We start from the raw sequence: 14,416 nt of genomic DNA on the forward strand, positions 1-14,416 counted from the left end.
AGGAAATAATTGTACATTCATGTCAGTGAAATTCTCCCTTCCTCCTTTCTGGAGAGATAAGTGCCTAGCAAAATCCAAAAGCATGGTGGTTTTCTCTTACCTCAAATTTGGTCCGTTTGGCTTGGATGGTGGCTGCCAAGAAATCCCAACATAGGACTCACTTAGCGGAATCACTGACAATGGGCTGACATCTTGAGGTGGAGCGGAGAGGGTGGTAACATTTGTAGGTAAACTCTCTGTGCACCCTCCTAGGTATCCGTTACCCCCTGAGCAAGCCACAATGGTGACAGAATAATTAGTGAAAGGAATCAGATGAGTGATTATTTGACTCAACACCGAGGAAGTAACGTTGGTTATAGTCTTATGAGGGTCAGGCATGCGGACCTCATATCTAAGGATGTCTCCATTCTGGATGAGAGGGGGTTTCCACGTGACCTGAAATAAAAGATAAACTTAGAATCAGTGTCATGATACAGGCACAGAACAACTGAAGCTTACAAAACCTAGCATTTTGCTCTGTCTTATGTTCAGTTAAGTCATTTTCTAAATGCCTACTTTCTACTTAGCCCTTTTCAGTAGACAGTAATGAATGGTTTGGGCTCAATTAGCAGTACACCGGGAACTAAATGAGATGCTGTGTCCTGGGTTTGGCATTTAGTCTTGATACTTTCTAGGACTGCCAGACCAGTACACACGTTAGTGATTCCTCGCCACTGTGGGGTTTTTAAAGGACACAGAGCAAGCACATGGGGAAAATTCACACGTCCCCATGCATCAATAGGGCAGACGCAAGATTTGATCGCTTTCTTGTTTATAACTCAATTAAACGAAGCCTCAGAACTCCTTGCTTTGTATTGTTCTGTGCTCTTTAAATAGGTCACTAGTTTTTTTATGGGGGGATGGGTCATAATTTGAATTTTCTGAGGATGCAGAAACAATTCACTTCCTGAATCTCACTTCTGCATACAGTAGCAAGTAAAGCAAAAAACAACACATCTCATTTGCAAAGATTAGAGATAGAAACCTTTTTTAAAAATCAAAGGATGATCTTATTTAACTAACTCATGTTTTTAAGCACCAGAAAAGAAAATGAATATTTTATCTTGGAATATCATAATGTCTAAATTTGCTCTCTTTTCTGGCTAAAATTTGCAAAGGGTATCATGGTAGTACACCTACATTTATTTGGGGTAAAAGGATCCTAGAAAAATATGCATGGACCATTAAAAAATCACCTTTATATATGATATCCTGGTTTGTCTCTTTTATTGTTGTCTTGCAACATTCCTTAAATTTGGGGGTGTACATTTCATCTCCACAATAGATTATAAGGTTCTTGATGGCAGGGACTAAATTGTATACTCATTTAGTGTGAGGCATACAGAGGTGGGGTTCAAGAAGTAATTGTTGAGTCATGGCCCATTAAATTTTTTTTTTATTTAGGAAACAGTTATATTGAAGACTAAAGGACAGATTTCCACAAGATGATATATTAATATTTACAATCTGTAACTTCATACAAAATCAATGTCAGAAAGGAGTAAGAGAAAAATCAGAATAGAGAAGGACTGACCAAAATTTCCTGTCTCAAATTAAAGAGGAAAAGTTTCTTCCAGAAGGAATATGGTCTGCAATTTTCCAAAGAGTGTTCTTTCTAATAATTGATAGCAAAAGGGGTTCTCTCCATGTCGTTTAGGCAGTTGCCTGATGTCTACTGTGGTAATTTATAATTAACACTGTCCCAGTATCGACCCAAATTTTACCACATGGTCTGGAGTCAGTACTAATTTTGAAAACCTCGCCTGGGAGAGTTCCTCACTGTACTGTGAGGAAGAGAAGTTTTAGATGTATTCCTTATGAGCACCAAAGATTTGTCTGGTTGTAGAAAAGACCAATACATTTTTAAAAAGCAAACGTTATAAAGAAGACAGAGCCTTCTTTTTGTTTTGGAGGGCCACACCCTCCATGGACTTGGAAAAAGTACTCAAGTCAAGCTCAGGGGCTTCTTGTGTTTTTAACCTAAATGGAAAAATGGAAGGGCTATCACAGCTAAACTCTACCTGACTGATTTGTAATATACCACCTCCTTGCTTCTGGAACCAGAATATTCTGAAAGTTCAGGTCAGATTTGGCAGTGCTTGAAAGGAGGTCAATTTGAGAGAGAATCTTTGCTGGTTGCTGAGCTAACGGTGAATTGATCTGGAACTCTCGTTCATGAGATAAACCTTGAATAAGGTATCTACCAGCAGAGATGAAGAGAATTGAAGTAATGGCTCTGGAGACAGTCATTTGAAGACCCTAAAAGCCCTTATTTTCTCTACTATAAATATTTCTGTCCAGAAACTCACTATTTTTCTCATTTACAAAGTTACAGACTTAGAAAATATATCTCTTTGACAGTAATAAGTTATAAGGCACTCATAATTCTACAGAAAATTTTTGAAAGAATATACAAAACGACCTTTTATAACAAGGTGGAGAAGGACATTTCATTACTGGCAATAGGCTAACAGAAATGGTATCTGAAAATAACCTGGAGCCATTATTAAAAATAAATGCGTCTAAGGTTTGTAAGGAGCCAGTTAGCTAAATATTGGATTCTATCTTTTCGTTTGCTAAAGACCATGTTCACTAAAGTGTGGGCATAACATATGAAGTTAAAACTTTGTCAGCTTGATTTCATATGTCCTATATATCCATTGTACACAGGCGGGATTATGAAATATTGTGGCATCCCGTAAAACTCACCCTGGCCTGAATAAGAAAGAGTGTGTTCTCTCAAACTACCACTTTACATTGACAATTTTTAAAGAGAGTTGTATTTTCTGGCTGGAAAGAAAATGTTCATTTCAGGGATGCCTTGCCTGCCATAATGATTTATTTTAATTGAGTGGTTCTCAATTGTTTAGATTTCCATTTTTCTGTGTAGTTATACGTTTTCTGGAAATAGGACAGATAGGTAGTTGGTTAGCTGCTTAAGGAACCACTAACCTTTAGCCAACTCTTTCTGATCCCTGAAAGTGTGGCCTTAAATAATTCACCTTCAAAGATACTTTTTCTTTTTTTTTAGGGTCATGGTCTGGGAATTGAACCCAGGTCTCCCACGTGGGAAGGCGAGCATTCTACCACTGAACCACCCGTGCACTCCAAAGATACTTATTTTAAACTAAAACTTAAGCATGCAGATGGGTTCATTGTTTCACTCCAGAAAACAGTAATACATGCAAGTGCCATAACCTAATTACTTCGTTCTTTAAACTCCACTCAAACTCTATTTAAGAACTTTATGAATAAAGGTATTCATGAAGCTTGAATGGACAAAGAATAAATGTCCCTCACATTTGACCCAGGCAATGCCCTTGGAGCTCTGTGACTGAGGAATGCACATAACATCTCTGAGCCTCTATGTCCTCACTTGTAAAATGAAGAGATCATCCTTGCCTTCATTTCTAGACATAAGATAATATAATTTTAAAACTCCTTAATCATTACATGATACATATGTACCACAGGTAAGAGCAGGTGGAAATATCTGTCTATATAGCAATTCCTCTCGATAACTAACTCCCTGGCAAAGCTCCTGTGGTGAAAATGTATGTACCCCGGAAAACATGTCCTTAAATTTGATCCATTCCCGTGGGCGCACACTCATTTTAAATAGGACTTTTTGATGAGGCCCACCTCAGTTGGGATGGGACTTAATCCTGTTACTGGAGTCCTTTGTAAGTGCAGTGAAATTCAGACACAGAGAGAAAAAGCCACAGGAAGCAAGAGGCTGGACATCGATGGAACTCAGCAAAGAGAGAAAAGACCAGAAGATGCTGCGTGCGCTTTGCTATGTGACAGAGGAGCCGAGGGTCCCCAGCAGCCCCAGGAGGTCAGCATTAGGGAAGAAAGCATTGCCTTGATGACATCTTGATTTGGACTTTCTTTCAGCGTCAAAAGTGTAACCTAGTAAATTCCCGTTGATTTAAAACCAATCCATTTCATGTTTATTTATTTATATAGTTTTAGCATGGGCAGGCACTGGGAACTGAACCCGGGTCTCCAGCATGGCAGGCGAGAACTCTGCCTGCTGAGCCACCGAGGCCCGCCCCATTTCACGGTTTTTGCTTGAGCATCCCAGGAAACTAAAACAGCTCCTCATACATAACTTAAGGGAAGTTATCTTAAGCTTTGCCAAAAAAAAAAAAAAAGCAAATTATTTTATATATATATATATGTACACCCCAACATTTCTTTAATGTGACTGAATATCTTTTCTGAGAAAGAGGTCCCCCACCTTAGGTTATGTAAAAATGTTCCTTTATTTTCTTGTTGTATTTCTGTTTTGTTTTTTTTTTAACATTAACATTTTTAATCCATTTGGAATTTAGTTATGAAATAATGTGGAGGGATCTTTTTTTCTTTCACATAGATTGCTGGTAAAATAGTATCAGTTTTTAAGCAAATCATTCTTCCTCAGTAAAATAACATGCCACTTCTACAATAAGTCAACTTCCCACATACACTTGCATCTCTGCACTCTCTAGTCCTTTCCAATAACCATTTGTCTATTTTCATGTCAATGTCATACCAATTCAGTGACTTCAGGTTAAATTTAAGTACAAGGAAAAGTGTTCCCTCACTCTTCTTCTGTTGTTTTCTAGAATATTTTAGAACATTTAGTCTTCTCTTTATGCTGCAAAATCATTTTATCCAATTTGAAATAAAACAAAAGAAAATAATGTTTATATGCAAAGTTTGGAAGGATCAATTTTGCTATGGAATTAAATCTTTCCATATAAGAACATAGTGTATCTTCCCTTGAGACAGAGTAAAGGAACCGAGAAGAGAGGGCCCTAGGAAACACACTGCTGGGTGTGAATCCCAATTCTTACTCTTTACGTCATTTTAGGCAAGTTACTAAATTTCTCAAATAGCATTTGTACTCTCCGTGAAATGTGGATGATAAGGATGAAATGACAGCAGTGCTTGGAATATACTATGAACTCAATAGACATTCATCGTCATTATTATTTTATATTCTCTGTGCAAAGATTTCATAAGGTTTTGTTTATCGTGGTTCGAATTAGGGCAGACATCAGGAACCGGTCCATCTTCAGGTACTGTGAGAATGATGAAGTTTTCTTTAGTTTAGGACTGAATCTGCAGATGGGTGATTCTAATGGCCCACCTGGGAGTAAAGCTGCCGGTGGTGGGCTTGTTCCTCAAGGTGTGTATGCCAAGGTGTGGCTTCACTGCTGTGCACAGAGCGAGAGCTCTAAGTCACAGGGGCTGTGACCAGCAAGCCACTCTCTTCATTCTGCTTCAGTCTGAGAAGGTGAGCCTGTCATGGGGGCATCAGCGCTCAGAGGCTCGTGCTAGCAACATGAAAGAAGCGTCTTGCTGCATTACAGTTATAAAGCTTAGTTATCTCTAAGCTATATTTGCTGTTAGTCCTCAGTTTCATTCAGGGCTTCGGTGCAGTCATCATGTAAACGGACTTTATCATACTTAAATACTTTCTTCCTGACCTTAACTTTGAAGTTTTGTAATGCTGCTGAATTTTGCCAGTTGGGTTCCCCCTACTTCTGTTGATAAAAACATACAGGTTGCTCCAGGTGAACAGAAACAGTGCAGAACAGCTCCCGGGGCCACAGCAGGGAATGGACACACAGTGTACCCCAGTCTGGACTGGTTAGTATGACTGCCAGACTCGGCTGCGGTGAGATCCCCGAGCGGCGCGCGACTCCCCGAGCAGCGGCAGCCGTGGCGGCCGGACCTCCTCCCTCCCTCCTTCCCAGGACGGCTGAGAGTCTCGGAGAGGCAAGTTTCCCAAGCCGCGGCGGCCGGCGCCCCTCTTTTGCAGGCGGCTTCCTGGACCGGCTACGAGTCTCGGATCAGAGGGCTACCCAAGCCGCAGTGGCCCTCCCCCGAGGGCGGCTTCCTGGTCTGGTGGCGAATTCCCCGGGCCCGCTGCGGCCGGCGACCGGCACCCCTCCAGGGAGAGGAGGGAATTTCCGACAGTGGCAGGGACTGGGTCCAACCAAACACCAATAGGGGAATTAATAAAAGAGCCACAGGGTCCCCTCAAGCCGCGGTGGCTGACGCCCCCACCACGCACGGCCCCCCGAATCAACTGAGAGAATTGGATCAGAAATCCCCAGGCCGTGGAGAACGGTGACTGGGGGGATCCCCGCCAAACACGTGCGACAAACGTGTGCCACGAGCACCACCTACTGGGGAGGATAAGAAAAACAGAACCCAGAGATTTCACAGAAAAATCTTACAACCTTGTTGGGTCCGACATCCAGGGAAATCTGACTAAATGCCCAGACGCCAGCAGCAGAAGATAATGGTCCATGCTCAGAAGATTGAGAATATGGCCCAGTCAAAGGAACAAACCAATAGTTCAAATGAGATACAAGATCTGAGACAACTAATGCTGAATATATGAACAGAAATGGAAAACCTCTTCAAAAATGAAATCGATAAATTGAGGGAGGACATGAAGAAGACATGGGCTGAACAAAAAGAAGAAATAGAAAAACTGAAAAAAAAAATCACAGAACTTATGGAAGTGAAGGATAAAGTAGAACAGATAGAAAAAACAATGGATACCTACAATGATAGATTTAAAGAGATAGAAGATAGAATTAGTGATTTGGAGGATGGAACATCTGACTTCCAAAAAGAAACAGAAACTATTGGGAAAAGAATGGAAAAATTCGAACACAGTATCAGGGAACTCAAGGACAATATGAACCGCACAAATACACGTGTTGTGGGTGTCCCAGAAGGAGAAGAGAAGGGAAAAGGAGGAGAAAAATTAATGGAAGAAATTATCACTGAAAATTTCCCAACTCTTATGAAAGACCTAAAATTACAGATCCAAGAAGTGCAGCGCACCCCAAAGAGAATAGACCCAAATAGGCGTTCTCCAAGACAATTACTAGTTAGAATGTTAGAGGTCAAACAGAAAAAGAGGATCTTGAAAGCAGCAAGAGAAAAATAATCCATCACATACAAGGGAAACCCAATAAGACTATGTGTAGATTTCTCAGCAGAAACCATGGAAGCTAGAAGACAGTGGGATGATATATTTAAATTACTAAAAGAGAAAAACTGCCAACCAAGACTCCTATATCCAGCAAAATTATCCTTCAAAAATGAGGGAGAAATTAAAACATTTTCAGACAAAAAATCACTGAGAGAATTTGTGATCAAGAGACCAGCTCTGCAAGAAATACTAAAGGGAGCACTAGAGTCAGATACAAAAAGACAGAAGAGAGAGGTATGGAGAAGAGTGTAGAAAGAAGGAAAATCAGATATGATATATATAATACAAAAGGCAAAATGTTAGAGGAAAATATTATCCAAACAGTAATAACACTAAATGTTAATGGACTGAATTCCCCAATCAAAAGACATAGACTGGCAGAATGGATTAAAAAACAGGATCCTTCTATATGCTGTCTACAGGAAACACATCTTAGACCCAAAGATAAACATAGGTTGAAAGTGAAATGTTGGGAAAATATATTTCATGCAAATAACAACCAGAAAAGAGCAGGAGTGGCTATACTAATATCCAACAAATTAGACTTCAAATGTAAAACAGTTAAAAGAGACAAAGAAGGACACTATATACTAATAAAAAGAACAATTAAGCAAGAAGACATAACAATCATAAATATTTACGCACCGAACCAGAATGCCCCAAAATATGTGAGGAATACACTGCAAACACTGAAAAGGGAAATAGACTCATATACCATAATAGTTGGAGACTTCAATTCACCACTCTCATCAACGGACAGAACATCTAGACAGAGGATCAATAAAGAAATAGAAAATCTGAATATTACTATAAATGAGCTAGACTTAACAGACATTTATAGGACATTACATCCCACAACAGCAGGATACACCTTTTTCTCAAGTGCTCATGGATCATTCTCAAAGATAGACCATATGCTGGGTCACAAAGCAAGTCTTAACAAATTTAAAAAGATTGAAATCATACGCAACACTTTCTCGGATCATAAAGGAATGAAGTTGGAAATCAATAATAGGCGGAGTGCCAGAAAATTCACAAATACATGGAGGCTCAACAACACACTCTTAAATAACGAGTGGGTCAAAGAAGAAATTGCTAGAGAAATTAGCAAATACCTCGAGGCAAATGAAAATGAAAACACAACATATCAAAACTTATGGGATGCAGCAAAGGCAGTGCTAAGAGGGAAATTTATTGCCCTAAATGCCTATATCAGAAAAGAAGAAAAGGCAAAAATGCAGGAATTAAGTGTCCACTTGGAAGAACTGGAGAAAGAACAGCAAATGAATAACAAACCAAGCAAAAGGAAAGAAATAACAAAGATTAGAGCAGAAATAAATGAAATTGAAAACATGAAAACAATAGAGAAAATCAATAAGGCCAGAAGTTGGTTCTCTGAGAAAATCAATTAAGATTGATGGGCCCTTAGCAAGATAGACAAAAAGAAGAAGAGAGAGGATGCAAATAAATAAGATCAGAAATGGAAGAGGAGACATAACTACTGACCTCACAGAAATAAAGGAGGTAATAACGGGATACTATGAACAACTTTACGCTAATAAATACAACAATTTAGATGAAATGGACGGGTTCCTGGAAAGACATGAACAACCAACTTTGACTCAAGAAGACATAGATGACCTCAAAAAACCAATCACCAATAAAGAAATTGAATTAGTCATTCAGAAGCTTCCTAAAAAGAAAAGTCCAGGACCAGACGGCTTCACATGTGAATTCTATCAAACATTCCAGAAAGAATTAGTACCAACTCTCCTCAAATTCTTCAAAAAAATCGAAGCGGAGGGAAAACTACCTAATTCATTCTATGAAGCCAACATCACCCTCATACCAAAACCAGGCAAAGATATTACAAAAAAAGAAAACTACAGGCCAATCTCTCTAATGAATATAGATGCAAAAATCCTCAATAAAATTCTAGCAAATTGTATCCAACAACACATTAAAAGAATTATACATCATGACCAAGTAGGATTCATCCCAGGTATGCAAGGATGGTTCAACATAAGAAAATCAATTAATGTAATACACCATATCAACAAATCAAAGCAGAAAAATCACATGATCATCTCAATTGATGCAGAGAAGGCATTTGACAAGATTCAACATCCTTTCCTGTTGAAAACACTTCAAAAGATAGGAATACAAGGGAACTTCCTTAAAATGATAGAGGGAATATATGAAAAACCCACAGCTAATATCATCCTCAATGGGGAAAAATTGAAAACTTTCCCCCTAAGATCAGGAACAAGACAAGGATGTCCACTATCACCACTATTATTCAACATTGTGTTGGAGGTTCTAGCCAGAGCAATTAGACAAGAAAAAGAAATACAAGGCATCAAAATTGGAAAGGAAGAAGTAAAACTATCACTGTTTGCAGACGATACGATACTATACGTCGAAAACCCTGAAAAATCCACAACAAAACTACTAGAGCTAATAAATGAGTACAGCAAAGTAGCAGGTTACAAGATCAACATTCAAAAATCTGTAGCATTTCTATACACTAGCAATGAACAAGCGGAGGGGGAAATCAAGAAACGAATCCCATTTACAATCGCAACTAAAAGAATAAAATACCTAGGAATAAATTTAACTAAAGAGACAAAAAACCTATATAAAGAAAACTACAAAAAACTGCTAAAAGAAATCACAGAAGACCTAAATAGATGGAAAGGCATACCGTGTTCATGGATTGGAAGACTAAATATAGTTAAGATGTCAATCCTACCTAAATTGATTTACAGATTCAATGCAATACCAATCAAAATCCCAACAACTTATTTTTTGGAAATAGAAAAACCAATAAGCAAATTTATCTGGAAGGGCAGGGTGCCCCGAATTGCTAAAAGCATCTTGAGGAAAAAAAACGAAGCTGGAGGTCTTGTACTGCCTGACTTTAAGGCATATTATGAAGCCACAGTGGTCAAAACAGCATGGTATTGGCATAAAGATAGATATATCGACCAATGGAATCGAATAGAGTGCTCAGATATAGACCCTCTCATCTATGGACATTTGATCTTTGATAAGGCAGTCAAGCCAACTCACCTGGGACAGAACAGTCTCTTCAATAAATGGTGCCTAGAGAACTGGATATCCATATGCAAAAGAATGAAAGAAGACCCATATCTCACACCCTACACAAAAGTTAACTCAAAATGGATCAAAGATCTAAACATTAGGTCTAAGACCATAAAACAGTTAGAGGAAAATGTAGGGAGATATCTTATGAATCTTACAATTGGAGGCGGTTTTATGGACCTTAAACCTAAAGCAAGAGCACTGAAGAAGGAAATAAATAAATGGGAACTCCTCAAAATTAAACACTTTTGTGCATCAAAGAACTTCATCAAGAAAGTAGAAAGGCAGCCTACACAATGGGAAACAATATTTGGAAACGACATATGAGATAAAGGTCTAGTATCCAGAATTTATAAAGAGATTGTTCAACTCAACAATAAAAAGACAGCCAACCCAATTACAAAATGGGAAAAAGACTTGAATAGACACCTCTCAGAAGAGGAAATACAAATGGCCAAAAGGCACATGAAGAGATGCTCAATGTCCCTGGCCATTAGAGAAATGCAAATCAAAACCACAATGAGATATCATCTCACACCCACCAGAATGGCCATTATCAACAAAACACAAAATGACAAGTGCTGGAGAGGATGCGGTGAAAGAGGCACACTTATCCACTGTTGGTGGGAATGTCAAATGGTGCAACCACTGTGGAAGGCAGTTTGGCGATTCCTCAAAAAGCTGAATATAGAATTGCCATACGACCCAGCAATACCATTGCTGGGAATCTATTCAAAGGAATTAAGGGCAAAAACTCAAACGGACATTTGCACACCAATGTTTATAGCAGCGTTATTTACAATTGCAAAGAGATGGAAACAGGCAAAATGTCCATCAACAGACGAGTGGCTAAACAAACTGTGGTATATACATACGATGGAATATTATGCAGCTTTAAGACAGGATAAACTTACGAAGCATGTAATAACATGGATGGACATTATGCTAGAGAACATTATGCTGAGTGAGTCTAGCCAAAAACTAAAAGACAAATACTGTATGGTCCCAATGATGTGAATTGACATTCGAAAATAAACTTGGAATATGTCATTGGTAACAGAGTCCAGCAGGAGTTAGAAACAGGGTAAGAGAATGGGTAATTGGAGCTGGTGGGATACAGACTGTGCAACAGGACTAGATACAAAAACTCAAAAATGGACAGCACAATAATACCTAGTTGTAAAGTAATCATGTTAAAACACTGAATGAAGCTGCATCCGAGCTATAGGTTTTTGTTTTGTTTTGTTTTTACTATTATTACTTTTATTTTTTTCTCTATATTAACATTCTATATCTTTTTCGGTTGTGTTGCTAGTTCTTCTAAACCAACGCAAATGTACTAAGAAACGATGATCATGCATCTATGTGATGATGTTAAGAATTACTGATTGCATATGTAGAATGGTATGATTTCTAAACGTTGGGTTAATTTCTTTTTTTCTGTTAATTAAAAAAAAAAAAAAACATACAGGTTTTCCCCTTTCATCATCTGTCATGAGAAGTGTGCTGATAAATTTCTTGATGTTGAACCATCTTTACACGTTTGGAATAAGCCACAGGTGTCCTGGATATCATTCTTTTGACACCCTGCTTAATTCAATTTGCTAATATTTCATTTAGAAGTTTTGTATCCATATTCTTTTATGGAATTTGTCTATAGATTTATTGAAGTATATTTATTCAAGTTTTGGTATCGTACCTTTACCAACTTTAAAAAATGAAATGAATTTTCTTAAGCAATTACATACCGAATAAAAGTGGATGGCTTTCACTTTTTCAGATGTCACCACCTCTTTGACATTATGTATTATTTATTTCCTGTGTAATGAGATATGATTTTAAGGAATATGATTGAGATCTATGTCCCTGTGATCTCCAATTTTCCTTTTTAATACTATTATCTGTGCCAAGTCATATCACATCTTTTCATAACTTATTAATATATGACTTTGGATTTGATCTCTAGTTGGCCTAAATTGCATTGTTTCTCTCACTATCCCTACTGACTGTAGATTCTTAAGGGGGATATGGCATAGTGAAAGGAACATATGGTGTGAAGTGATACTAACTTGGTTAATATACAAGGTCTACTCCCTTTTAACCCTCACCCAATCAACTGGTATTCCCTAATTCTCTCAATCTGATTCATTCGCTGCCCCCTCAAGTACTTGTCACTTCCTGACATACTGATATTTATTTGTTACATTCTGCCTAAACTCTAAATTCCATGAAGGGTGGGGCTTTGTTTCGGTTTCTGCACCATTGCCTAAACGAGAAACAAGAGTTGGTGCTCAATAAGTGTTAGTTGAACTGAAATTGTTATTGCTGTTTTTATTAATATTTTGACAATATCCTTCATTCTAATACTTAGAACTCTGTGTAAGTGTTGAATAAATTTCTTAATCAATGCATTCATGAGTCTCCTTTTGTTGTTCCTCATAAATTCTTTACCTATTTTCAATTTTGACTCTTTACTCCCACATTTTATAAGATAAATCATTGTATAACTGTTGTGCCTCGATTGGCCAGATAAGCTATATCATGTGGACAAATATGAACTCTGGCAAAGCTTATGGCTTCCTGAACATGATGTGAAAAAAATACTAAAGCACAAAAATGCTATGCTATTTTAATATTATTTAAATACATATCATCAGTTACTGCTTTGGTTGACTATCCCTGCTCTTTTAGTTGATAACCTTTAATTTCCTAGCTCTAAAATGATAATTAATAAAAGGTATGAATTTGACAAAGTTATCAGTACTGTTCAACGTTTGTTATACTTGAGGCAACTCTCTTGACCTTGGGAGACTTGGATGAGTACCTATGATATTCAGCTTTTCACCCGAGTTACAGCCAAATTCTACTCTAGCAGCCTGCAAGCCATGTAGATTGTTTCATACGTGGGATGAGATTAAAACAATCAAAAGAGGAAATTAAAAAAAAAAAAAGAAAGGAAAAGCCAGGCAAGTTGTTTGGGATATATTTGATCATTTATATATGCTGAATCAAGCAGAATTAGACATAAGTTTTTATTCTACTGAAAATATTAGTTCTTTTTTTCAGCTCTGCCAACATCAGCTATGCCTAGTTGTTAAAATGTTGTTAGAAAGAACCTAGAAAATGTCTATTGTGTAGTTTCGCCTTTGTGAAGGGACAGTGTTTTGTTGCATCTTATCGATTGCCACTGCTACCAAAGTTTTGTGAAATTCTAGCAGGATTAAAAAAAGTCATTTCTGATATGATTAATAACTCTAGCTTCTCATCTTTTCTTTCTTCATTTTTTTCCCCTTTGAATGAAGATCAATTCTAAAATTGCTTGAAAATCATTTGTGGACTGAATTCTTTACTAGTTGGTTAAGTAGCTGACTCTGACATGTTCATATAACAAACATTGCTCATCATGTACTAAAAACTAATTTCCTTTTAGTGTTTCAACAACAGAATTCCATGAATTTTTCATATTTCTATGTTCCCAAGAAAAAGGTGCCTTGCTTCAACAAGTCGCATATTAAAACTAATCAATAAATATTTTAAAAACTAGCATTTAGTGTGTAGGTTAAATGTAATTTCATCTACAATTTATACTACTTAGCATCACCTAGTGTTTGCTTTTGGAGAGGGAGAGAGAGAACACCACAGAGATCCAAATAATGATTTCAACAGACGAACTTTGCTGTTATGCAAATGTCCTTTGTTTTGTGCTCTGGTGAGCAAGCTACTGTACCAGTGCTTTTGGCATTAGTACAAGACTGAATCCATGGAAGCATGTGTGTATTTACACAAAAGAGGCTTCTAAGCTACAAAACTCCCTCCTGTTTGGTTACACTAATTTCCCTTGAATGAAGTTTGTATGCAAGCCAAAACAATGGTAGTTATCCTGTCCTCTAGAGTTCATTCCCAACAGAATGAGGTGAATAATTGAACACTTTCTAGATAACCTAGTAATACACTATTTTTATTGGCCCATCATTTTGATCCTTTGAGCATTAAAGAAATTCAGAATATTGGTGATTGTAGTTTTTGTAAATATGCTAATTCTTCCTCCATATTTCCCCATCTCTCCTCATTTTCTGATCTATTTAAATCTGACGTGGTGCTTAAGCTAAGCATCCCCACGGTGGCATTCAAAGTATTTCAGGTGTGTGAGGCAAATGGAAGCATCTCAATAATGTAATTAAGGGGATACAGGGAGAAATGAAAAACTGACACTGAATTCAAGATAGTTTGGGCCAAAGGCCAAAACCCAGCTTCTCCAGTGAATGCCTA

General features: G+C 37.7%; 1 protein-coding gene across 1 annotated transcript in view; it reads right to left on the minus strand.

The window, feature by feature from the left end:
- USH2A (usherin) overlaps positions 1 to 14,416 on the minus strand; it is an 844,952-nt gene that overhangs the window by 243,069 nt on the left and 587,467 nt on the right. Inside the window, exon 42 of the mRNA XM_077157816.1 lies at positions 101 to 435. Coding sequence (XP_077013931.1) covers positions 101 to 435 — 335 coding nt within the window. The remainder of the gene's footprint in view (positions 1 to 100; positions 436 to 14,416) is intronic.

The sequence above is a fragment of the Tamandua tetradactyla genome, chromosome 4 (assembly GCF_023851605.1).
Source record: "Tamandua tetradactyla isolate mTamTet1 chromosome 4, mTamTet1.pri, whole genome shotgun sequence".
NCBI classification, from domain to species: domain Eukaryota; kingdom Metazoa; phylum Chordata; class Mammalia; order Pilosa; family Myrmecophagidae; genus Tamandua; species Tamandua tetradactyla.